The 23,170-nt window shown below is 43.6% G+C and overlaps 2 protein-coding genes and 1 long non-coding RNA gene across 7 annotated transcripts; 1 reads left to right on the top strand and 2 right to left on the bottom strand.

The window, feature by feature from the left end:
• Positions 1-876: 876 nt before the first annotated feature.
• LOC112247162 lies at positions 877-2,264 on the top strand. The gene is made up of 4 exons (XR_002953026.1): positions 877-955; positions 1,359-1,390; positions 1,489-1,558; positions 1,783-2,264. It is a non-coding gene; the product is annotated as an uncharacterized LOC112247162 (long non-coding RNA).
• Positions 2,265-3,481: 1,217 nt separating this feature from the next.
• On the bottom strand, positions 3,482-16,980 carry LOC112221910 (protein-serine O-palmitoleoyltransferase porcupine-like). Of its 3 annotated transcripts, XM_024384340.2 has the most exons (15): positions 16,550-16,980; positions 15,568-15,720; positions 15,156-15,348; positions 14,974-15,017; positions 11,763-11,944; positions 11,457-11,587; positions 7,151-7,171; positions 6,868-6,882; positions 6,623-6,748; positions 6,388-6,488; positions 6,117-6,193; positions 4,915-4,978; positions 4,573-4,658; positions 4,257-4,370; positions 3,482-4,109 (listed from the first exon to the last, which is right to left on the bottom strand). In XM_024384340.2, the coding sequence occupies exons 2-15, from the start codon at positions 15,701-15,703 to the stop codon at positions 4,008-4,010; spliced, it is 1,392 nt and encodes a 463-aa protein (XP_024240108.1). In that variant the 5' UTR covers positions 15,704-15,720; positions 16,550-16,980; the 3' UTR covers positions 3,482-4,007. The 3 variants fall into 3 exon arrangements, with proteins under 3 accessions (XP_024240108.1, XP_024240109.1, XP_042159763.1); XM_024384341.2 differs by lacking the exon at positions 6,868-6,882; XM_042303829.1 differs by lacking the exons at positions 6,868-6,882; positions 7,151-7,171.
• Positions 16,981-18,180: 1,200 nt separating this feature from the next.
• LOC112247167 (zinc finger protein 260) lies at positions 18,181-22,132 on the bottom strand. Of its 3 annotated transcripts, XM_024415871.2 has the most exons (3): positions 21,304-21,441; positions 20,134-20,214; positions 18,181-19,846 (listed from the first exon to the last, which is right to left on the bottom strand). In XM_024415871.2, exon 3 carries the CDS (start codon positions 19,825-19,827, stop codon positions 18,967-18,969), a length of 861 nt encoding a protein of 286 aa, XP_024271639.1. In that variant the 5' UTR covers positions 19,828-19,846; positions 20,134-20,214; positions 21,304-21,441; the 3' UTR covers positions 18,181-18,966. The 3 variants fall into 3 exon arrangements, with proteins under 3 accessions (XP_024271639.1, XP_024271637.1, XP_024271638.1); XM_024415869.2 differs by lacking the exons at positions 20,134-20,214; positions 21,304-21,441 and adding an exon at positions 22,028-22,132; XM_024415870.2 differs by lacking the exon at positions 20,134-20,214 and having other exon boundaries at positions 21,304-21,439.
• Between the last annotated feature and the right edge of the window lie 1,038 nt (positions 22,133-23,170).

Here is a 23,170-nt window from a genome sequence, read left to right as displayed (position 1 = left end):
ATAGCTGAACACCGCAGCTCAATCAGATGTAAGAACACAAACTATTCCGTAGCAGCTCACTTTGTTGAAGCTAGCCATCTCCTCCCTCAAATACACAGGTATTGAGCATGTTACTCTACCAAGGAGAGGAGGTAACATCGAGATCCAAAATTACATCGGAATTGAAATATGTCAAATATCTCATTATGTTGCCATATGATAATAATAGCCTAGTATACACAACATGCTGTAAACTTTTGTCTTTTAAGTTTCCCTCAATTCATTCTCATCAACTTAATAATTATGGCACAACCCTCACTATTGACATTGGTGGCACAGATAGCACTGTTTTGTCTATATAACCTGGTTCAAGCATTCATGACATTACACTGAAGAAGGCGGTGATGCCGAAACATTGGTGGTTTACCCAATAAATTACTGGGAGTTTATATATAGAATGTGGACTCTCTTTATTTATTTTGATAGCTTACAGTTTATTCACCGTTAGTCAGCACCTCTACACAAAGCAATTTATCTGGTTGCTTTTTATTCGACTTCAGCGCTTTTCATAACAATCTAAAAGTGCTTCAAAAGCAGAAACATAAATAATACATGTACATACTATTATCTCTATGTAGGCCAGTATGCCTAAAATAATAGCCTAGGACAAAACAATTTGTTGTTGAATTTGAGGACAATGGCACAGCTCATCGTCCATACAATGTTGGGATTATGAGTTTGGGTCGCGCGCTCAGACGTTTCGCCTGAGCTCAGCAAAGGCCCGCAGGACAGTGTGCCTCTCGAGCGGCTGACGGGGCTCTTTGCATTTTCCCTGCGCTCTTTCCCGAAGGGGCCCCGGTGAAGGGAGCATTCAGGTGCTGGAGCCATAAATGAGCGATCTGGACGCCACATAAGCACTGCGTTTTCTAAATAACACACAGACTTTGGACCACAGCCAAAATGCCCGGAACAAAAGGTATTTCTAAAGTCGTTTTTATGCTTTCATGTAGCCTATATATTTGTATTAGGCTATAGCATATTATTATTATTTTATAGAAAATAAATTATTATATATAAAGGCTTTTCTCAAGGCAGTGTGTAATGTAGTGAATTTAGGCCAATGCTATATTTGTGTTTTATTCTATTCAAGCTAAATGTTGAATTTGGGACTATCCATCTAGATAAATTGAACTCAGTAATAAAGTAAAAGATAAAAAGTGTTAAATTCCCTAAGTCTCCCCTACAGTCATCAATTGACTTGATTATATGAACGTTATTGCAAAATTGAAAAGAAAATGCACCCTCTTCTTACCCGGATCATCATGAAGGGGACAGTTACTCTAAAGACTAATATATCAACATTCTTTCATCATTTGCAGGTAACAAATCTGACAAGAAATCAGCTACCAAGGTAAGAACAAGAAACCAGTACAGTCCTCATTCATTGTAAGTTAAACATTCAAGTTTGAGTTTCTCTAAATGTAATTTCCCCCCATTTCATCTCCACAGCAACCTCAGAGTCCTAAGGAGCAACCGAAGAAAGCTGATCAGAAAGGAGACGATAACAAAAAGCAAGGAGGTAAAGCATTAGACTAATCTAGGACCGAGGGTAGGAGGATCATGGTCTTTTTAACAGCCTCGTGTACAAGGTTTCATTTTCTAAGTTTAAATGAACTCAATCCAGTCCTTGCTCTCAAAATGATTGGAGAGAGCTGGACCAAATGAATTACAGTTGGCTATCACTACCCATTGTTATGTGAGAAGCATGGCCTCTGTCTATTTCTGTGTTCCGTCCCCTCGCAGGACAGCCGAAGGGAGAGAAGCAATAATTTCCAGGCATTTGTGAAGATGGCTCTGGAGACTCTGCTGGGATCCTGCCGTCGCAAACATGGGGGTCCTTGGGGCAGGCAAGGCTGAAAAGCAGCCTCCCATCCTCTCCCCATCTCCCTTGGAACTGCATACAGGCCCCATCTTGATACACAACTGTGCCTACTTGCTCTCACAAGGGCAGAAAGTGACCCAGATTTCCATCCATCAGTGACCCAATGTGTGTGACCTTTCTTCCCACCCTGTTTCTCCTCGCTCATTGTTTGCTCTGGATTGTAGAACTGTTAGAAATGGACAGACACAAGGTCAAACCCAGCCAATGTTCCGAGCGTCCCCAGAAACTGAAACCTTGACCACTCCCAATCTTTCCCTCTTCCCAACCAAAGTTCCTTATTTTGATCAAATGTCCAAACCATTCTTGTAAATAAGCAAATAAATCATTTTTTCCTAAAACAGTTCAGCAGTTTCTTGTTGTTACATGTTCACACAATATTTTCGAATGCCATGTAAGAACAGGTCTGCTTGGCAGAAATGGTTTACTTTAAGCTAGAATCCTTAGTTGCTAAATCCATTTTTGGACTTATAAATTAATGATATATACTGTACCCATTGATTCTTGAAGAATATAACTTATAAATGCCTCATGAGCTTAGTGCAACTGTCACACTCCACGAGAACCCAACATATAAGCTTGTTTAACTCCAATGTTTGTAAACAACAAACACTTTATAGCCCCAAAACAAGGTTAAAAATGTTTATATCATGGATAGGGAAAAAAAAAAAAACTGCATTGTTGGTTAGGGGCTCGTGAAGTAAGCATTTCACCTTAAGGTACCTGTTGTATTCGGCGCATGTGACTAATAACATTTGATGGGATTTGACGATAGACAGTGATTACCGTTTGATAGAAAATGTATTAAAAAATATCACAGACGTCTCTCAGTAGCATCACACAGATAGGTCAAAGTTTGACAAAGGGACAGTGTTGAAAGGTGGTTTGCTAAGACTGTGCACATGTGCATCGCATGAACCTTGTATTCTAAGGGGAAGCCTAGTAAATTACAGTATATGTTTGTGTACGTTTCCCAGTCACCGTTGTGTAACAGAAACCAACTGGAAACAAAAGTCCTTAAGGGTCGTTTCTGGACTGGCCCTCATCACATGAACCAAATGAGCAGTAGGTTTCAATGTCCAGTGTGTTCAGGAGCAGTAAGTATTCCATCATGAATTATTCATTTCCTTAAAAAGCATGTTAAAAAGAGCAGCATGTCGAAAATGACTAACGGCTTTGGTTACAGATGCAACTTCATCTTAATCATTTTCATAATCAGCTTTAAAGCAACATGAAAAACCCTTACTGAGCAATTAAATACTTTTGTATTTTGGACTGAACTACAATAATGTGGTAGAGATATCAGTTACATAGTTATTAACAGGAAAATGGAAAAAATGTCTCAAATTACACTAGGATGAAAAACATAGTATAAAATGCAAACACCAATGTACACTTATTTCTATAAATTAAAAATACATACATTTTCTATTAAAATCGACAAAGGAAATATGCTCTTATAATGCTGGTTTGTGTGGTCATAAAAACAGGGGTTTTACATGCTCTACAAATGTAACAACTAAGTAGGGTGAAATAACAAAATGTAGCTTTCGAATACGGAGGAAAAGGGAAATATTACTTTAATGGCGTATTACGGAATCACTTCTGAAAACTAGACAACGGGTTCTTAGTTGTTCATCAAAGAGAGTGAATGATTGACCACTGTCATGCTAACAGGATGAGTATTGATTGAGAATCGCATGGAGATGTCTGATCCACATCTGCTGTTGATCTATCTCGCCACAAGGGGTAGACAAATGCAGCAGCTCAAACGAAACGATGTGATTAAGGAAGATTGGGGCATTATTTCAAGAGTATCAAAAATAGTTTGTCGCCAGCAGGTTACAGTAAGTAGATTACCTCGTCTCTTAGGCGGTGTCCTGAGCACTGTATGTTGGTATTGAGAAAATAGTTAATATACTGTCCATAGGGTGGTTGTGTGTACTCTTCAGTCCAATACAACTTCACAGTGCAGGAGTAGAGAGCCGGTCTTTCCTTAACAGGCTCACGTAAATTCCCTCTTGTTATTGCTTCCCTTCTCTATGTCTCTCTGTCCCCAGCTCTCTCTCGCTCCCTCTCCCTCACACATCTAGAGGATGATGCGGTAGAGCACCCAGCAGCCAAACGTCACCCAGTGGCTGGCCCAGCTCAGCTCCGACCACTTCTGAATGGTGTGGTTGGCCACGCCACTCTGTAGCGGGAGAAAACAGACATGGGTTTGAAATACACAAACGCTTTGTTCTGAAAGATCTGACGATGCTACGTGACATTGCATAATCAGAGTAATGTATGAGAGTTTGGCCATCTTATAGCTGAAAAGCATTCAGTAAACAGTTACCTCCTCATCATCATCCATGTAGTCCACACTGGAGTTGAACAGAGAGCCCAGGTATGCCAGGTGGAAGACTGCCAAGGCACTGAAGCCTATATTAATAATGTACACCCACGGGGCCTGTGTGGTTGGGAGAAGGAGAAGAAAGGTCATGCTGTAATGCAAACATTCTTATTGAGGATTTTTTTGGCATCAATATAAGAGTTATTGCGCAATGTTGCATGGGTCATTTGCATGTGACCAACACTGAAAAATCTTTAGACTTTACACATGAAAATATCATTATGCATAAATATCACTTTTATTTCTTATTGAACCATACCTTTTTGTTCTTGTGAGTGCAGTTTGGCTGACATTTCTTTGACAGAATACACGCGTTTAAAATGTCTGCCAGTCTCCTCCGCAAAACTGGAACAGAGGGTACGCAATCAAATAGAGGTCACAATGATTTATCCTATCACGCCTACTCAGCATTTGCTGTGCATTGCGCCACAGCCAAGTCGATTGTTTGATTAGTAATAAACAAACCTTGCATGTCACCTAAAGTTATTCTCCAGGTGTAAACAATGTTATCCCTGAAAGGTAACGTGGAACTGAAATAAAATTTGAACGTTTATTTTAATTCAATTTTTTTTATAGCTAGCCACATCTTTTACAGACTTACCATGCTCAACATATGTGATGAAGGCGAGAGACAGTAGCACTGCACCCAGGTGGAAGCTCAGACCCTAAAGGCCAAAGGAGACGACGGTATAACGAAACAATCTCTTATACGCACTCATACTCACACCCACACCTGCTCGCTCATACTCACACCCGCACCTACACACTCATACTCACACCCACACCTGCTCGCTCATACTCACACCCGCACCTACACACTCATACTCACACCCACACCTGCTCGCTCATACTCACACCCGCACCTACACACTCATACTCACACCCACACCTGCTCGCTCATACTCACACCCACACCTGCTCGCTCATACTCACACCTGCTCGCTCATACTCACACCCGCACCTACACACTCATACTCACACCCACACCTGCTCGCTCATACTCACACCCGCACCTACACACTCATACTCACACCCACACCTGCTCGCTCATACTCACACCCACACCTGCTCGCTCATACTCACACCCACACCTACACACTCATACTCACACCTGTTCGCTCATACTCACACCCACACCTGCTCGCTCATACTCACACCCACCCACACCTACACACTCATACTCACACCCACACCTACACACTCATACTCACACCCGCACCTGCTCGCTCATACTCACACCCGCACCTACACACTCATACTTACACCCACACCTGCTCGCTCATACTCACACCCAGACCTGCTCGCTCATACTCACACCCACACCTGCTCGCTCATACTCACACCCGCACCTACACACTCATACTCACACCCACACCTGCTCGCTCATACTCACACCCGCTCCTACACACTCATACTCACACCTGCTCGCTCATACTCACACCCGCACCTACACACTCATACTCACACCCACACCTGCTCGCTCATACTCACACCCACACCTGCTCGCTCATACTCACACCCACACCTACACACTCATACTCACACCCACACCTGCTCGCTCATACTCACACCCACACCTGCTCGCTCATACTCACACCCACACCCGCACCTACACACTCATACTCACACCCACACCTGCTCGCTCATACTCACACCCACACCTGCTCGCTCATACTCACACCCACACCTACACACTCATACTCACACCCGCTCCTACACACTCATACTCACACCTGCTCGCTCATACTCACACCCGCATCTACACACTCATACTCACACCCACACCTGCTCGCACATACTCACATGTAGAAGTGCACTGGCTGCGTAAGTCACTAGGATGGCTGGGAAGGTTCCAAGGTTGCGAGCACGGGCAAAAACATCTGGGTGATCAGACAGAAACAGTTGTCAGGGGATCAACTTTGTATTCCGGTTCAAAAAAAAAAGAGCAATTGAGTTGGAATGTTTACTGCTTTAAATGTCATTGTAGGAGGACAACTGTGAAAATAGGAGGGGGGGGGTTCTATTTCACAGAAAGTTGTTCTATTCTATATGTTCTATTTCACAGAAAGCTTACAGGTGCTGAGCCATCGGGACATGGGCAGATTCCACAAGGTGGCCACCTCCACCATAGATCTGGGAAACTCCACATGAAGGGGCCTAGCTACAGTCATATCCCTGGAGAAGAAAACACAGGCATTTCAGTTGGGCTGTTTGAGGGGTAAAAGAGAACTGGGGGGGGGCAAACAAACGATTTAACTTATGGCAAGTCTATGTCAAGCCTAGTCACCATGATGCTTCAGTGCACTGACCATTTGAGGTTGTCTTTCTCTTCAGTGAAGCCTGCTCCAGCCAGAGTGGTGCTGGTCTCACTCAGGTAACCCACAAAGTAGTTGCTGAAGTGGAAGGAGAGTGCATTCTCGTAGGCTAGGAGCCAGCTAAAGGTCAATGAAAGAAGGTTCGTTTAGAAGACACTTGGCACAATTAAAGCCTCAAATCACACTTAACAACAATACAACTTCTCTATTTTAATATAAATTGCCAAAACATACAGTACCTTGCCACAGCACCTCTGTGCAGCAAACAATTGAAGGAAAATTGTAATCATTTATCACCATTACATTTGATTTAATACATTTAACTGACACAGACTCACATTTTTAAGTCTCATGGCATGAGTGGGCAGGGCAGAGACAGACAAGGTTGGGGGAATGATTGGTGTACAGACGTGCAGGTGACAGGGAGGTGGCACAGCTGCTGAGTTAGAAATGGACATGCAGCATTAATTACAGGGACAGGCGGGGGACATTCTATCGTCATAATATCAGATAAATAATTACCCGATCTTCCGTTTTGTTTTGCTGGGGATAAAGCCCAGGCAAGACGAGACCATTTATTGAATGGGAGAGAAAGAAACAAATAAGAATGGGACCGTTACACTACTGAGACACATTACTCAAATAGCTTTCCTACAAAAACATTTAGGGGAGAGTTAGGTTAGTTGAGCCAAAGGGGTAAATTGAGCCACCTTTATTTCTAGGAAACCATACACAAACCAAGTATTTAGGAAGAGGTCACCATTTTATGGAGTCTGTAAAGGAAGAAACCACATGGAAAAAGTGGTTAGCAAAGTCGGGTCCAAAAAACAGATTTTCACCAAGTCAAATGAATGTATTGTGTTAAGAGGTTTTATGATGTTTCTATCTAAACCAAAGTAGATGTTTTTAAGATGATTCGATAAATCTGTTGGGGTCTCTAAAAGCTTCAATAGCAGGTCCTAAACCTAGCATGAAAGTGCATTCTTGTAGCTGTGTGGGATAATGTAGTCAAAATGTTTTCCTTGGGGTTGAGCAAATTGAAGTGTTTTCTTCCCAGGCATAATGCAAGGCATTATCATTGGCACATGAGGTAACAACAGGGCCTGACCTATGATAAAAGTGTTTAAAAAAATGTTAAAAAGTATTTGTTAGGTGTTATGCCTGAGCAGCACCTAACCCAAACCCTTACCCTAAACGGAGTATCCAAATCCCAACCCTCCCCACACACTGATACATCTTCTCTTTCCCTCCTAAATTGTGCCATGAGAACACTTTTTTTGGACAAGCTATGCTTCAAAACTGTAATGTTTACATGTATTCGGATTATTTCCAGGTATACACTTCATTCTACAGCTAGAAGACTCCTGATATCGCCAGTAGTGATGAGTATATATATTTTTTGTCGTTGTCTGTTGTGGTCTAGTACGGTCTTTTTGCTAGCTAGGGCCATCTCCCTTAAGTGCTGTCTGTTTTCCCAGTAGCCTACTTGGTGTGTGAACTGCTGACTGCGCATCATTTGCAGATTGTTGTTGACACATCAACCAGGGTCAAGAGGCAGGGCAATTTGTGACTTGTTTCGGTAATCAGTGGCTGTATTGGAGAGGGAGTGGTTTCGCCTCTCCTAGGCAATCAGCAATCAGTACAGGCGTGCTCTTCGCAATTATTGTTAGTTATTCAGTCTCCCTTTTTTAAATTGATGTAGTTCTGGCCTTGAGCTGTTATTGTCTAATAAGGTTCTGAGTTATTTCATGTTTCCTGTGGACCCCAGGAAGAGTAGCTGCCTCTTTTGCAACAGCTAATGGGGATCCTAATAAAATACCCTGGTTTCTCAGCGGCAGCTGGAAGTGGCGGTTTTGTCACAAAACTAAGACCGTCGCTGAAACAAAGACTGTTTTGCCGAGTTGTTCTGTGGAGTTATTCGAGAAAGGAAAAAGAGGAAGGCTCCACACCACTCTCGCACCGGAGTATCTTACCTCATTATTTACAGATGATCAAATGTTGCTCAACTGTGTGTGTTTTCTATACCTGTTCGCACCTCTCCCTGTAGGCGTTACAGACGCTCCCCACCCCTTGGCTGCAACATTTCTAATTGTCACTGTCAATTGTCCACTCAAGCTTAACATTATTGTCATCTATCACCCACCAGGTGCCCTTGGAGAGATTCTCAGTGAGCTTGACACCTTGATTAGCTGATTTCCTGACGATGGCTCACCCCTCTTCGTGCTTGGCAACTTCAACCTCCCGACGTGAGCCTTTTGATTCATTTCTTTCCAACTCTCTCTTTCCCCTCAACCTTTCCCAAACCCCTTCCAACTCACAAGGCAGGCAATACGCTTGACCTCATCTTTACTAGAGGCTACTCGCCTACTAATCACACTGCAACCCCCCTCCAGGTCTCTGATCACTACTTTGTTTCCTGTTCTGTCCCCCTCTCCTCCAACCCTAACCACTCAGCCCCTACCCAGATGGTAATGCGCCGTTGCAATCTTCTCTCTCTCTCTCCCCCACTGTTCTGGCCTCTTCTATCCTATCATCTCTCCCTTCTGCTAAATCCGTCTACCTCCTGTCTCCTGATTCTGCCTCTTCGACCCTACTCTACACCCTTTCCGCGTCCTATGACTCACACTGTCCCCTTTCCTCCCGGCCCGGCTCAGCCTTCCCCTCCTGCTCCGTTACTGAGTGGCTCATTGCGAGCTTACAGAATGGACTGAAGGCAGCTGTGAGGACCTATCATCCTTTCACTCTCTCCTCTCCACCTTCTCTTCCTCTGTATCTGCTGCTAAAGCCACTTTCTACCACTATACATTTCAAGCTTCTGCCTCCAACCCCAGGAAACTTTTTTCCACCTTCTCCTCCCTTCTGAATCCTCCACCCCCTCTCAGCGGACGACTTTGTCAATCATTTTGAAAGAATGGTTGACGACATCCGCTACTCATTCACTCAGCCTATTGAGTCCACTGGTCTCACTCACACAGAACTACCCTATGCCTTGACCTCTTTCTCCCCTCCCTCTCCAGATCACATTCTGCGACTAGTGAGCTCTGGCTGCCCGACAACCTGCCCGCTCGACCCCATCCCCTCCTCCCTTCTCCAGACCATCTCTGGAGATCTTCTCCCATTCCTCACTTCCCTCATCAACTCATCCCTGAGCACTGGCTATGTCCCCTCTGACTTAAAAATGGCCTGAGTTGCTCCACACCTCAAGAAACCAACACAACATATCTGCCATCAAAAACTATAGACCTGTATCCCTTTCTTTTCTTTCCAAAATACTTGAGTGTGCTGTCTCTGATCAACATTCTTGCTATCTCTCTCAGAGCGATCCTCTTGACCCTAACCTGTCAGGCTTCAAGACGGGTCACTTAACCAAGACTGCTCTCCTCTGTGTCCCGGAGGCTCTCTGCTCTGCCAAAGCTGACTCTCTCTCCTCTGATCTTACTAGCTAAATGACTAAAATGGCTCAACTTAGCCCACCATCCCCTATATTACACTTTTTTTGGACAATCACAAACATCCATTTCTGTGGATGCTTTTTCTGACCTACTGAAAATCATTACAACAGCACTAAGAGGTTAGCTAATCCACTCACTTGCGTAGCAGCCTGTCCCCTTGAACCATCAGATCCTCCTCTCAGGGTTGGGCATCTCAGGCTCTGCACACTCTTTGATTGCATCCTACCTGGCAGGCCACTCTACCAGGTGATGTGGAGAGGATCTGTGTCTGCACCACATACTCTCACTACTGGTGTCCCCCAGGGCTCGGTTCTAGGCCCTCTACTCTTCTCACTATACACCAAGTTACTCATCTCCATCATATCCTCACATGGTCTCTCCTATCATTCCTATGCGGACACACTCAACTACTTTTCTCCTTCCCCCCTTCTGACACCCAGGTGGCGACACGCATCTCTGTGTGCCTGACAGACATCTCCACTTGGATGTCGTACCTCAAGCTCAACCTCGACAAGACGGAGCTGCTCATCCTTCCAGGGAATGCCTGCCTGCTCAAAGACCTCTCCATCATGGTTGACAACTCCAGTGGCACCTTCCCAGAGTGCAAAGAACCTTGGTGTGACCTGGACAACACCCTGTAGTTCGCTTCAAACATCAAAGCAGTGACAAGCGCCTGCAGGTTCATGCTCTACAACATCCGTAGAGTATGACCCTATCTCACACAGGAAGTGATGCAGGTCCTAATCCAGGCACTTGTCCTCTTCCGTCTGGACTACTGCAACTCGCTGTTGACTGGGCTCCCCGCTTGTGCCATCAAACCCCTGCAACTTATCCAGAACGCAGCAGCCCGCCTGGTGTTCAACCTTTCCAATTTCTCTCATGTTACCCTGCTCCTCCGCACACTCCACTGGCTTCCAGGTGAAGCTCACATCCATTACAAGACCATGGTGTTTGCCTACGGAGCAGCAAGAGGAACTGCCCCTCCCTACCTTCAGGCTATGCTCAAACCCTACGCCCAAACCCGAGGACTCTGCCACCTCAGGTCTCTTGGCTCCCGCACAGCCCAGTCCAAGCTCTGTCCTGGCACCTCAATGGTGGAACCAGCTTCCCCCTGAAGCTAGGACAGCAGAGTCTCTGCCCATCCTCTGAAACCCTACCTCTTCAAACAGCATTTCAATAAAATAATGCTCCTCCTCACCTTGACCCCCCTAAGTCCCTAGGAGCGTCTGCTATATTACTAAAATGGCTCGACTTAGCACACCCTCCCCTATATTGCACTTTTTTTGGACGATCACAAACATCAATGTCTGTGGATGCTTTTTCTGACCTACAGTAAATCATGACAACAGCACTAAGAGGTTAGCTAATCCACTTACTTGTGTAGCAGCTTGTCCCCATAGATGGGGATGAAGTAAGGGAAGAGGTAGGGAGCAACACAATTCGAGATGACCAGACACAGTTGGCTCTTCACCCAGCTGACACACACTTTCCATATCCAGGAGAGGCTCTGAGGAAGAAGAGAACATCTATATACCATCTTTCTCTCTCTATTCCCTCCACCCATGTACCCCCCCCCCTTTATCCTAGCATGGTTAAACCAGACTAGCAAGTGCAGCATTTAGTCTGGTTTAACCAGGCTACCCTTATCTCTATACCAAGACAAGACTTAGTGCTGAACTCACCAGCTTGCGGCCCTCTATAGCCTCTCTGTAGCTGTTGAAGCTGATCCAGGGTCCGAAAATGACCGTTCCCACGAAGTAGATGTAGCCCATGAACTCCACAGGAGAGGGCACGTTGGTCACCACACCACGGTCCAGGTCAAAGGCCAGAGAAATGGCCTTCATAGCCACCACCATCTGGGAACCTGCAGATACATACCGCAGTGAGTCTTCAAATATTAATTACAGTTGAAGTGGGAAGTTTACATACACTTAGGTTGGAGTCCTTAAAACTCGTTTTTCAACCACTCCACAAATTTCTTGTTAACAAACTATAGTTTTGGCAAGTCTACTTTGTGCGTGACACAATTTTCCAACAATTGTCTACAGACAGGTTATTTCACTTATAATTCACTGTATCACAATTCCAGTGGGTCAGAAGTTTACATACAATAAGTTGACTGTGCCTTTAAACAGCTTGGAAATGTCCAGAAAATTATGTTATGGCTTTAGAAGCTTCTGATAGGCTAATTGACATCATTTGATTCTATTGAGGTGTACCTGTGGATGTAATTGAAGGTGTACCTGTGGATGTATTTCAAGGCCTACCTTCCAACTCACTGCCTCTTTGCTTGACATCATGGGAAAATCTAAAGGAATCAGCCAAGACCTCAGATAAATAATTGTAGACCTCCACAAGTCTGGGTCATCCTTGGGAGCAATTTCCAAATGCCTGAAGGTACCACGTTCATCTGTACAAACAATAGTACGCAAGTATAAATACCATGGGACCACGCAGCCGTCATACCGCTCAGGAAGGAGACGCATTCTGTCTCCTAGAGATAAATGTACCTTGGTGCAAATCAATCCCAGAACAACAGCAAAGGAACTTGTGAAGATGCTGGAGGAAACGGGTCCAAAAGTATCTATATCCACAGTAAAATGAGTCCTATACCGCTCAGCAAAGAAAAAGCCACTGCTCCAAGTCCGCCATAAAAAAGCCAGACTACGGTTTGCAACTGCACATGGGGACAAAGATCGAACTTTTTGGAGAAATGTCCTCTGGTCTGATGAAACAAAAATACAACTGTTTGGCCATAATGACCATTGTTATGTTTGGAGGAAAAAGGGGGAGGCTTGCAAGCCGAAGAACACCATCCCAACCGTGAAGCACAGGGGTGGCAGCATCATGTTGTGGGGGTGCTTTGCTGCAGGAGGGACTGGTGACTTCACAAAATAGATAATGAGGAGGAACAATTATGTGGATATATTGAAGCAACATCTCAAGACATCAGTCAGGAAGTTAAAGTTTGGTTGCAAATGGGTCTTCAAAATGGACAATGACCCCAAGCATACTTCCAAAGTTGTGGCAAAATGGCTTAAAGACAACAAAATCAAGGTATTGGGAGTGGCCATCACAAAGCCCTGACCTCAAAGTTTGTGGGCAGAACTGAAAAAGTGTGTGCGAGCAAGGAGGCCTACAAACCTGACTCAGTTACACCAGCTTTGTCAGGAGGAATCGCTACAACTCCCGTACGGGCTCGAGAGAGACGAAGGTTGAAAGTCATGCGTCCTCCGATACACAACCCAACCAAGCCGCACTGCTTCTTAACACAGCGCCATCCAACCCGGAAACCAGCCGTACCAATGTGTCGGAGGAAACACCGTGCACCTGGCAACCTTGGTTAGCGCACACTGCGCCCGGCCCGCCACAGGAGTCACTGGTGCGCGATGAGACAAGGATTTCCCTACCGGCCAAACCCTCCCTAACCCGGACAACGCTAGGCCAATTGTGCGTCGCCCCACGGACCTCCCGGTCGCGGCCGGTTAAGACAGAGCCTGGGCACGAACCCAGAGTCTCTGGTGGCACAGCTGGCGCTGCAGTACAGCGCCCTTAACCACTGCGCCACCCGGGAGGCCTCACCCAACTTATTGTGGGAAGCTTGTGGAAAGCTACCCAAAACGTTTGACCCAAGTCAAACAATTTAAAGGCAATGCTACCAAATACTAATTGAGTGTATGTAAACTTCTGACCCACTGGGAATGTGATGAAAGAAATAAAAGCTGAAATAAATCATTCTCTCTACTATTATTCTGACATTTCACATTCTTAAAATAAAGTGGTGATCCTAACTGACCTAAGACAGGGAATTTTTTACTAGGATTAAATGTCAGAAATGTATTTGGCTAAGGTGCATGTAAACTTCCGACTTCAACTGTAAATGTTTTCATTAATACGGTGAAAACATTGGTTGTAGCAGGGGTTGAAACCAAAATATTTTTTATATCGTTTCGTTCTGAACAGGATAAAAAAATGTATCTCATTCCGACCAGCAAAATAAAGATCTGAACCGGTTCGAACCAAAAAAGTACTGGTTTATATCGTTCCTTTGTTACTTTTTAAACCTATGAAATCTTTTTATTTTTTTCATTTAGCTCAACTATAATTTCTTCACCAATCATGCGAGCAAGATATAGCTCAGTGAGTTGTTTTATATGCATGATAGAAAGACAAGTGTAGGGTGCAAAATGCAACTTACATTTTGCGGGTGGGGAAAGAGCGAGAGGGTGGAGGAGGAAGCTTGGCTCGAAGCGCTGGGCATCTTGTAATGACATGCATTATCTGAATTAGGCCCACAGAATTATACCTACAAAGGAGTGACTTCTATGGAGGAACTTTGAATGTCTTTGAACTTCAGAGTTGGCCTAATGTTGGACAAGAGATGTTAGCTAGCGAACAAGCTTGTATGTGCAAAGCGGCACCAGAATTAAAAACACGTCTCACCTTTTTGTAGTTAATAAAGCCAATGTGATAACTATAGTATTCCTAACTAGCACTAGAACAAGTTAATAAATTCTTCTCTAATTGAAAATCTCTCTCCTCCTGAATCTCGCTTGTAATATCTGTAGGCTAGCTATGCTTTGGAGGGGGAGGGGCAGTTAGCCTACACACACTGGCAAAGAGTTTCAGCTGGCAGGCACACTGGAAGAATTTTCTGATTGTCAGAGGGGGACTATGCATAGGTGCCTTGTTGCGTTTTTTTGTGGGACTGGGAAAAAATTCCCAGAATGTAAAAGAGCGTTAACTGGTTCCAATGCTTTTAAAATAATAGTTTGTGCTGGAACAGTATAAATCACTTTCGTTCCTGGTTCTGATTCTGTTCCTTGAAAAAAATATAAACTGTTTGCAACTCCTGGTTTGTAGTGTATATTCACGCTGAGAGTAGGTACCAACCTCTCATTTTGTGCCAGGTGGTGGTGTCCATCATATGCAACTCTCTGGAAGGAAAAGGGGAGAGTAGACTGATTAGACAACCATTTTCAATGCACTTTGAGGGATTTGATCACTGGCTGTTTATCATCCATTCTCTTTACTCAAACAGGCATCGGATGTTACCTGGTAACAGATCTACCTACCCCATGAGCAGGTAGATGAGGACAGTGATGGAGAGGAAGGTGGCCCGGTTACTGGAGTGCCGACAGAGGAAGAGGATGAGGTAGCATAGTAGACTGAGCAGCACCACCCACACCATGTGGAGCTCAAAGAACAGGTACAGGGCGTAGAACCCTCCTGCCACGGTGCTCAAGTGTTTCACATAAGAGGGGAGGCCTGACCAGGGGAACAAGACAACAAAAACAACAACGCACACAGAAGAGAATGAGAACATGTAGTAGTAGACATTAGTAGAACATGCATCTAATTATTCAGTTCTACATCATTTCTCAAATGTCAAAATCACTCTCCTATGACTCATCATGTTCTGTCGTTACCAGGAGCTCTGTTATATTCCAAAAGTCACATTTCACGCAAAGGAATGCAAAATGTCACCCAGAATCCAGAGAAGTCGGCATAGAAGGCAGATGACCAGAAGCTGCCACACCTGCTCCAGGCCCTGCTGAGCGGTGGGCAGAAGGCAGCCCTCCGCAAGATCATGGAAGAACTCCTGTCGGCTGAAGGACCCCATCACGCCATGCACAAGACCTTAGAAAGAGAGGGGGGAAATAATAACGAGGAAGTATGTTCTAATAGGCAACATTACACATTAAAATGTATAAGTTCCAATGGAAATAACACACGTGACCACCACTCTTCTTTCTTTGTGCATGCCGACAATGGCAGTGATTCACCATGCATCACGATTGACACATCTGTGCAACCTGCTGCAGGGGCTTAATGAGGCATTACCAGACCTTGATAAGGAAGATTCGCGATAAGCAGCTTTATTCCATTATAGGAGCAAGTAGACTGGTTCCAATTAAACGTGTAAAAGGTGGTGTATTGAGTGATAGGACAGTGAGTGGCACTGGTGCAGATGTGTGCATCGTGGAGTGTGTACCAGGCAATCTGCTAAATCAATGTTGGCTAAATCATAAATTCGCCCAAATAATCTACTACAAACTGACATGTTTATGTAATTTCGCAATTTAAAAAAACTACTTGAATGCTAGTTTACAAGGACCAACTCGCATGTAGCTAGCTAGCAAGGCTAGCAGTGCGTTACAAATCCTGCTCGTCCTGATCCGCAGTGCAGTTTTCACACTACGCTTAGTATTTGCAAAGCTCGTAACTATAGACCTCCACTATTGTGCTTAGTTGAAAACATTATCTATTTGCTATTAAATTAATTCACTGACTATGCTTTCCCCATCAATCATCAGACATGACCAGATAATAAAATAGCTAGTGGCTAGATAGCCAGCCGACCCCCACGCTCTACTTCGCCAGCGGGCGACAGCCACTGGTTCAACGAGACTCATTATTCCACACTTCACTTGCTTGAATTTGTTTTGAGGAAAATAATGGGTCTTACCTTCAAACCAACCCTTCAACTAGCTGTTGTGTAAATGAGTCTACGCGTCTGTTTATTCTCTCTGTAGCCACTTGACACTATAATGTACTTCACGCACTGTCGGTCCTGATGCTGACACCAAACTCCAGGTCACAGCATCAGCAGCAGTCGCTTCAGCCATGCATGCAGTCAATGATTCTCTACGAATAGATTAACCAATCAACGGCGTCGTTTTGGAGGAATCAGCCAATGATTGTAGTCGATTGCTCCGATTCAGATAGCTAACAAATCAACTGCAATTGTTCAGAGGTGGCTGACTCTTGTCTATACCCAATCAAAAAGAGTACATAATGTTACCGCTATTATGCGACCAATGGGATGGAAACGCCGAAAAATGTGCGGTGCCTGCCAATGACAGGATTCGATTATCTGGCCCCGGTTACCCCGGTGGAAATGGCATTGGTGAAAAGTAATAGCATTCGTTTTGGAACCGGGTTTTACCACCCGGGCGTGAGCCAGTTTAGGTGCCCTTTCAAAACCCACAGCGAAACCTAGGCAAGATTAATAAGCACGTGGAGTAATGAGGATTCCGTGTTCACATGCAAACGTGGTTACTTTTGATAAAAACGCTTTATCTGTCTTCCAAATGAAAATTAGTTCGAAAATTCTAACATATTTTATGGAAAATAGAAGTATGTTTCTGACCTATGTAACGTTCCGCCTAGTTGACGTCATGACCATGAGACGCAATTACTGTTAGATTTCAAAGGTTGCCCCTCCCTCACCGCTTTTGCCCGTTCACGTCGAGGGACATAGACCGGTGCACTGCGACTCATATTAATAGAACTCCCTCAATATCACGTAGTTTGCAAACGCTTTCAAGGGGCAAAGGCTTTGTTCCAGATAATCCTTACAGAACATAGTTTATAGACAGATCAAAATGGATTAGCAAAAAATCTAAGTGAGTAAAGTAATAACTCTACTGTGGCGGTGGTAGACCAGGGAATATCAGATTAGAATGACAATATATGCGGTTTCTGAAGGTAACTATAACGACAATCTAAATTCAATCTAACCAATATTTACATCGGAGATAGGAGTCAACATATGGCCCTAGATTGTCATGTTTACACAAGCAGATTTGAGTGTTTACCTCTTGTTGTAAAACAAGGATGACATATGGAGCAGACGCGTGCCTCTTTAAAAATAGACTCAGCGAAATGACGCTGCCACGCAGATATTGTGCGAGATACAAGACTTCGTTCTCAGTCACACACAGCATGGGCAGGGGTTCGCGTCACGCTGTTACTGGACCAAACAGGGGAGAAGTTGAGCCGTGCGCTTCAAAGCTCTTAGTTGTTGCGGAAATTGGGGTTTAAGTTCTGCACCTACTTCATTTCAGATTCTACCTTTAACATATTGTTACAGTGAAGATAAGCGATACACGGCTGCTGTATTACAGAGCCGGACACAAAATGACTTTCTAGTATTCATCACACCAGTTAGGTTAGGTATTTGGATGTTAGCTGCAAAACTTAAAGCCAAGTGAATCAATATATTTCTATGCATGCTTACATTCACTTTAAAATGAGTTTCTTGTGACATGAAAAACAAATACCTGGAAAGTGTCAATAATAAAGACAAAGGCAATACATGTGTAAGTAATCCCATTATCAATTTTAAAAATACGTTTTGCAATCAGCCTGAGGTAGTTATGCAGAATTCAACTGGAGACGTATCATTTCGACATACATAGACTCTGTTACCCAAATTTAACAACACTGTCCACATTACACAGAGTACAGATATCGGGATTCACTTGTTCTTATGACAGGTACATTTAGTAATTAATCAACAACAATGCATCATGATTATTTTTGCTTACATAAATTGGTGAAGGCAATTTCTGGACAACTCAATGGTTAAGGCCCAGAGAGAAACCCTATACAGGCCTTTATGAACATAATCTGAAAAGCAGATGAACATCATTTGATATGGAAATACATTTTGATGTGCCACATCAGAGGAGTTAACTAGTTTAATAGCATGTCATTTAATAATGCATGGACACTAGCCCTTGCATGGCAATGGATCAAAACAACTGAATGAATCATAACTCAAAAGTGTCTATATTCTATTCTAATACAACAACAAAAATGGTCAAGATCTCAAAAGCGAAACCATAACATTTCAGAGGACAGTTAATCATTTGAAATGCTTGACAGAATGTTTCCAAATCATGATCAATTGTGGAAAGTTATTTTCTCAAACTCATGAAGGAATAAATACCAAAATCATGATGCGAGGCAAAACAAGTGATTCAAGGTATAACTCCTTTCTGAAACAGCGTCCACATCGGTGGAGATTAAACAAAACAAATTTATTTTTTTAATCATGATCGGACTAATTATCCCATTTTGTTTTATCATCATGTGGGATCATATAATAACCTCAATGTCATAAGCAACTTTTTGCAATTTCTCTCCTTTAGTTAACAACACAGGCCAAAGTTCCTCTTGACGCACATAATTCACTTTCTCTGCTGGGCCTGGATGTTTGACTCTACTCCTCTTTTTCTTCATTTTAGAATGATCATGTTTCGTTGAGAGATTATGGCTCTTCTTATTAAGCTTCTTGTTAAGCTTCTTAAGCTGCTTGGGTGTGAGTGTGACCTGAATGGGAGGTGTTGGTTGCATCGTGGATGTGGACTCAAACCCAGGTCGAAGCTCGAGGTCGGGTCTGGGTATGCCCCCGGGGTACTCGTGACGCTGGCAGAAAAGCACGCCACATTTCCGGCAGCGATACGCCTCTTCTTTGGCATGGATGGTTTGGTGACGCTTCAGGTTGTGGTGTGTGGTGAACGAGCGCTCACACTGGTCGCAGGGAAAGGGCCGCTCCCCAGTGTGAACCCGCTGGTGCTCAGTGTAGTGGCTGCGGCTCAGGAAACGTTTCCCACACACACCACAGGGAAAGGGCCTTTCTTCGTCGTGGAACTGTTTGTGTCTCACCACCTGAGGAAAAGAGAAGAAGTTCTGGCCGCACACCTCACAGGTAAATCCTCCAACTGGGTTGGCGCTGTATGAAGGTGGCAATAGCAGAGTGGGGGGCCGCTTGTACGGCTTCAGGGAAGGTTTTGGTACAATTAAAGGAGTCGATGGGGCAATCCGTTTTTGTACTTTCAGGTTACCAGTAGATTCGTTTTGAAGAATAGCCATTGCAGCCTCACGCACTTTGAAAACCGCAGCACCTGCTGCAGCCCTCTTAGCCAGCCCATTGGGCCCAGTTTCCTGGTCAGCCATGTCTACTCCACTCAGGACCCTGGCAAAGCAATGAGTCAGAAATATAGATCAGAGGTCAATAAAAATCATTAGGGACAGAAACCTCTGAAGTACAGTAAAAAAAGCATTGATTGGCTTGATGTTAGCAGAGAAACACAAGTGCCCATACTATAGCAAATATCATTTTCTTTACAATTTGTAATAGTTCAATGTAGCTAGCTAGCTAGCATTGAGCCATTGTTTACCTGGCTAGCTACCCAGTGCATCTTCTTACCTCCAGATAGCCCAAAGGCCAGTAGATGGCAATATTGAATCGTTTGATCTTACCGTCCAAAGGGACTGCATGCAGCAGGCTATAAACTTGTATCCCCGTGGACCGGTTCGTACATAAAACTTTCTCCATTCAGGCTGCAAAGGATTTAATGGCAAGAAGGTGGGAAATATGTGCATAATTTCTTTATGAAACACCATTTTACACCACCATGCTAGAGTTTAAATGCTAGTCCTGGATGTTGCATATCACGTTCTGCCAATCAGGTTGTAGCAGTCTGTTTACTCTTGGGCTGTGGTCCAATTTTGTTATTTTTACCCCTCAACTCTTGCACTAACTACTTTCCCTCTGGGAAATCCCCGTTGAAACCGGATGCAATTTGGTCGCCATCTTAAGTGGCAGTCCAATTCACAAAAGTCGCCCCCTCAGCCCTTGATTTAGCTTGAGGGAGCAACTTTGATCACTTGTGGGGTTGTTATGTCCCACAATTCAATGCAAACAGTAAGTGACGTGTCAAACGTCAGTGGCCGTGAAGTGTCAAATGTAATCAGCGCTGCATTTTTCAGCACGCGAGAAAAAATTACAATGCTATCTTGCAAGCAAAAAAGTGATATAATATTATCAATGACAGATTTTAGCGGTGGCCAATGGGAATATGATGTTCAACCGACTCAGTGGGGAGCCTATAAAATGTAGCTAGCTAGCTTCATAAACATTTTTGGGGAATTCTGAAATTTATTGGAATATATTACTGAAATATAAAACTAGTTAGCCAGCTATTTCTTTCCGCCTTTGCCATTAAAATATTTTTAAGGTGTAAGTCGACGCATTTTCACCCTGAATGAAGAATGTTTTATCTACAAACTGGTCCACAGGGGATATGAGTGTATAGCCAGCTGCATGCAGTCCCTTTGGACGGTTAGATGAAACGACTCAATATCGCCATCTGCTGGCCTGGGCTAACCTTCAGTAAACTCGCATACTTGCCAACTACATAAAGACACTGCAAATGGGTTGTATCCGGCTATCTAGTAAAATAATGTGGAAAGTGGCTAGTTAGGATAGTTAACATTCATGATGGCTCGTTCTGCTAATAATAGCTAACGTTAGCTCATGCGACTTTTTCAAAAGATAATTACTGGACAATCAATACTTGAACGTTTGCCATTCATATAGCGTTACGCAAATAGTATACAAAGGGTGGCAGTAAATAGAAAACTACTTACGGAAAATAACGTTTAAATGTATAAAGTTCTCGGATGAAATTGCACAAATAGTCAAACTAGTCGAATTTCATGGCAGTCTTCTTGAGCGCTTTTTGCATGTAAAGTGCAACATCAACACATCCCGCTGGAAACATAAGCACCCAATTTAGTTCCTACATTACTGTACATGCAACTCTGTAACAATTATAAATCCTAGCAAATACATCTATCTTGAAGTGGATCTATAAGGTTTTAAAAATAAATAATTATATATATGTAAACACCTGCAACCTTGCCGTGAAAGTGTACTTTGTCATTACGAAATGTGTTTGAGATCATCAATTCTGCGCAGTTGCTGAAGTAAGGATGGATTTGAGTAGCCTAACTATCGCCAGGATGTTCTGAAATTAAATCCGTGAAAACGCATAGACAAGGATTTTGGTAGAAAATAGAAATTAATCAAAATGTTCAATCTTCTTAAAAAGTCTCTCACTCAAAAGTTAGGTGCTTGATGAAGTTCTTCAGAAATTCTACCAGGTGTCACTATTGTCTGCAGAATAGCCTACAAGCGATTCGGAAAATAATAAATCATTAATTTACTCCAAATAATTTAGGATGACACATCATTTACTTACGACCCAGATTAAACAGTGGTGTAAATAGAGGAAGCAGTGGTTGGCACTAATACGTTTGTGTATAAACATAGACATACACTAAGTTACAAAACCCTAATAGTGAGTTGCACCTCATTTTGCCTTCAGATCAGCCTCAATTCCTCGGAGCATGGACTCTACAAGGTGTCGAAAGCATTCCACAGGGATGCTGTCCCATGTTGAATCCAATGCTTCCCAAAGTTGTATCAAGTTGGCTGGATGTCCTGTAGGTGGTAGACCATTCTTGATACACACATAAAACTGTTGAGCGTGAAAAACCCAGCAGCATTACAGTTCTTGACTCACTCAAACCGGTGCACCTGGCACCTACTACCATACCCCGTTCAAAGGCGCCAAAATATTTTGTCTTGCCCATTCACCATGTGAATGGCACACACACACAATCCATGTCTCAATTGTCTCAAGGCTTAACAATCCTTCTTTAACCTGTCTCCTCCCCTTCATCTACACTGATTGAAGTGGATTTAACATGTGACATGTACAAGGGATCATTGCTTTCACCTGGATTCACCTGGCCAGTTTATGTCATGGAAAGAGCAGGTGTTCCTGATGTTTTGTACACTCAGTGTATATAATGGGTATTTCAGATGGTGTATGTGCATATGCTTGGTGCAGGTGTGTTTGAATGAGAGAGAAAGACACAGTGCCATTATATAGAGATCCAGTTTTTGGTGGCCATTGCTATTTTATGCGAGAAGGAGAGAGGTCAATGATGAATGATAGGGGTAGGTTAACACCACCCCTCTCCACCTATGCCCCGGGTGATAGACTGCACTCCAGACACAAGTGTGGAAATTGATCTATCATGCTGCTTCTGAGAGTTAAATCAATATCTGCTTCATTTTTTTTCTCATTGCAGTGCTGAGAGAAACAGCAGACCCCCGTTGACACTAGTCTAGTACAAACCTGTATTTTACTCTACTGTACCATTCTCTGTAAGATATTATCTACTGGATGTGTTCGCTGTGGAGAGACTTGTAGAGTATGGTGTGTGTGTGTGTTTCTGAATTGGCTATTTAAATACACTATATACAAAAGTACACACCTTAAAATTAGTGGATTTAGCTAGTTCAGTTACAACCGTTGCTGACAGGTGTATAAAATCGAGCCCACCGCCATGCAATCTCCATAGACAAACATTGGCAGTAGAACGGCCTCTCTGAAGAGCTCAGTGACTTTAAACGTGGCATCGTCATAGGATGCCACCTTTCCGA

The sequence above is a fragment of the Oncorhynchus tshawytscha genome, linkage group LG22 (assembly GCF_018296145.1).
Source record: "Oncorhynchus tshawytscha isolate Ot180627B linkage group LG22, Otsh_v2.0, whole genome shotgun sequence".
Taxonomy (NCBI): Eukaryota; Metazoa; Chordata; class Actinopteri; order Salmoniformes; family Salmonidae; genus Oncorhynchus; species Oncorhynchus tshawytscha.
This window is presented reverse-complemented; position numbering and strand designations above follow the sequence as displayed.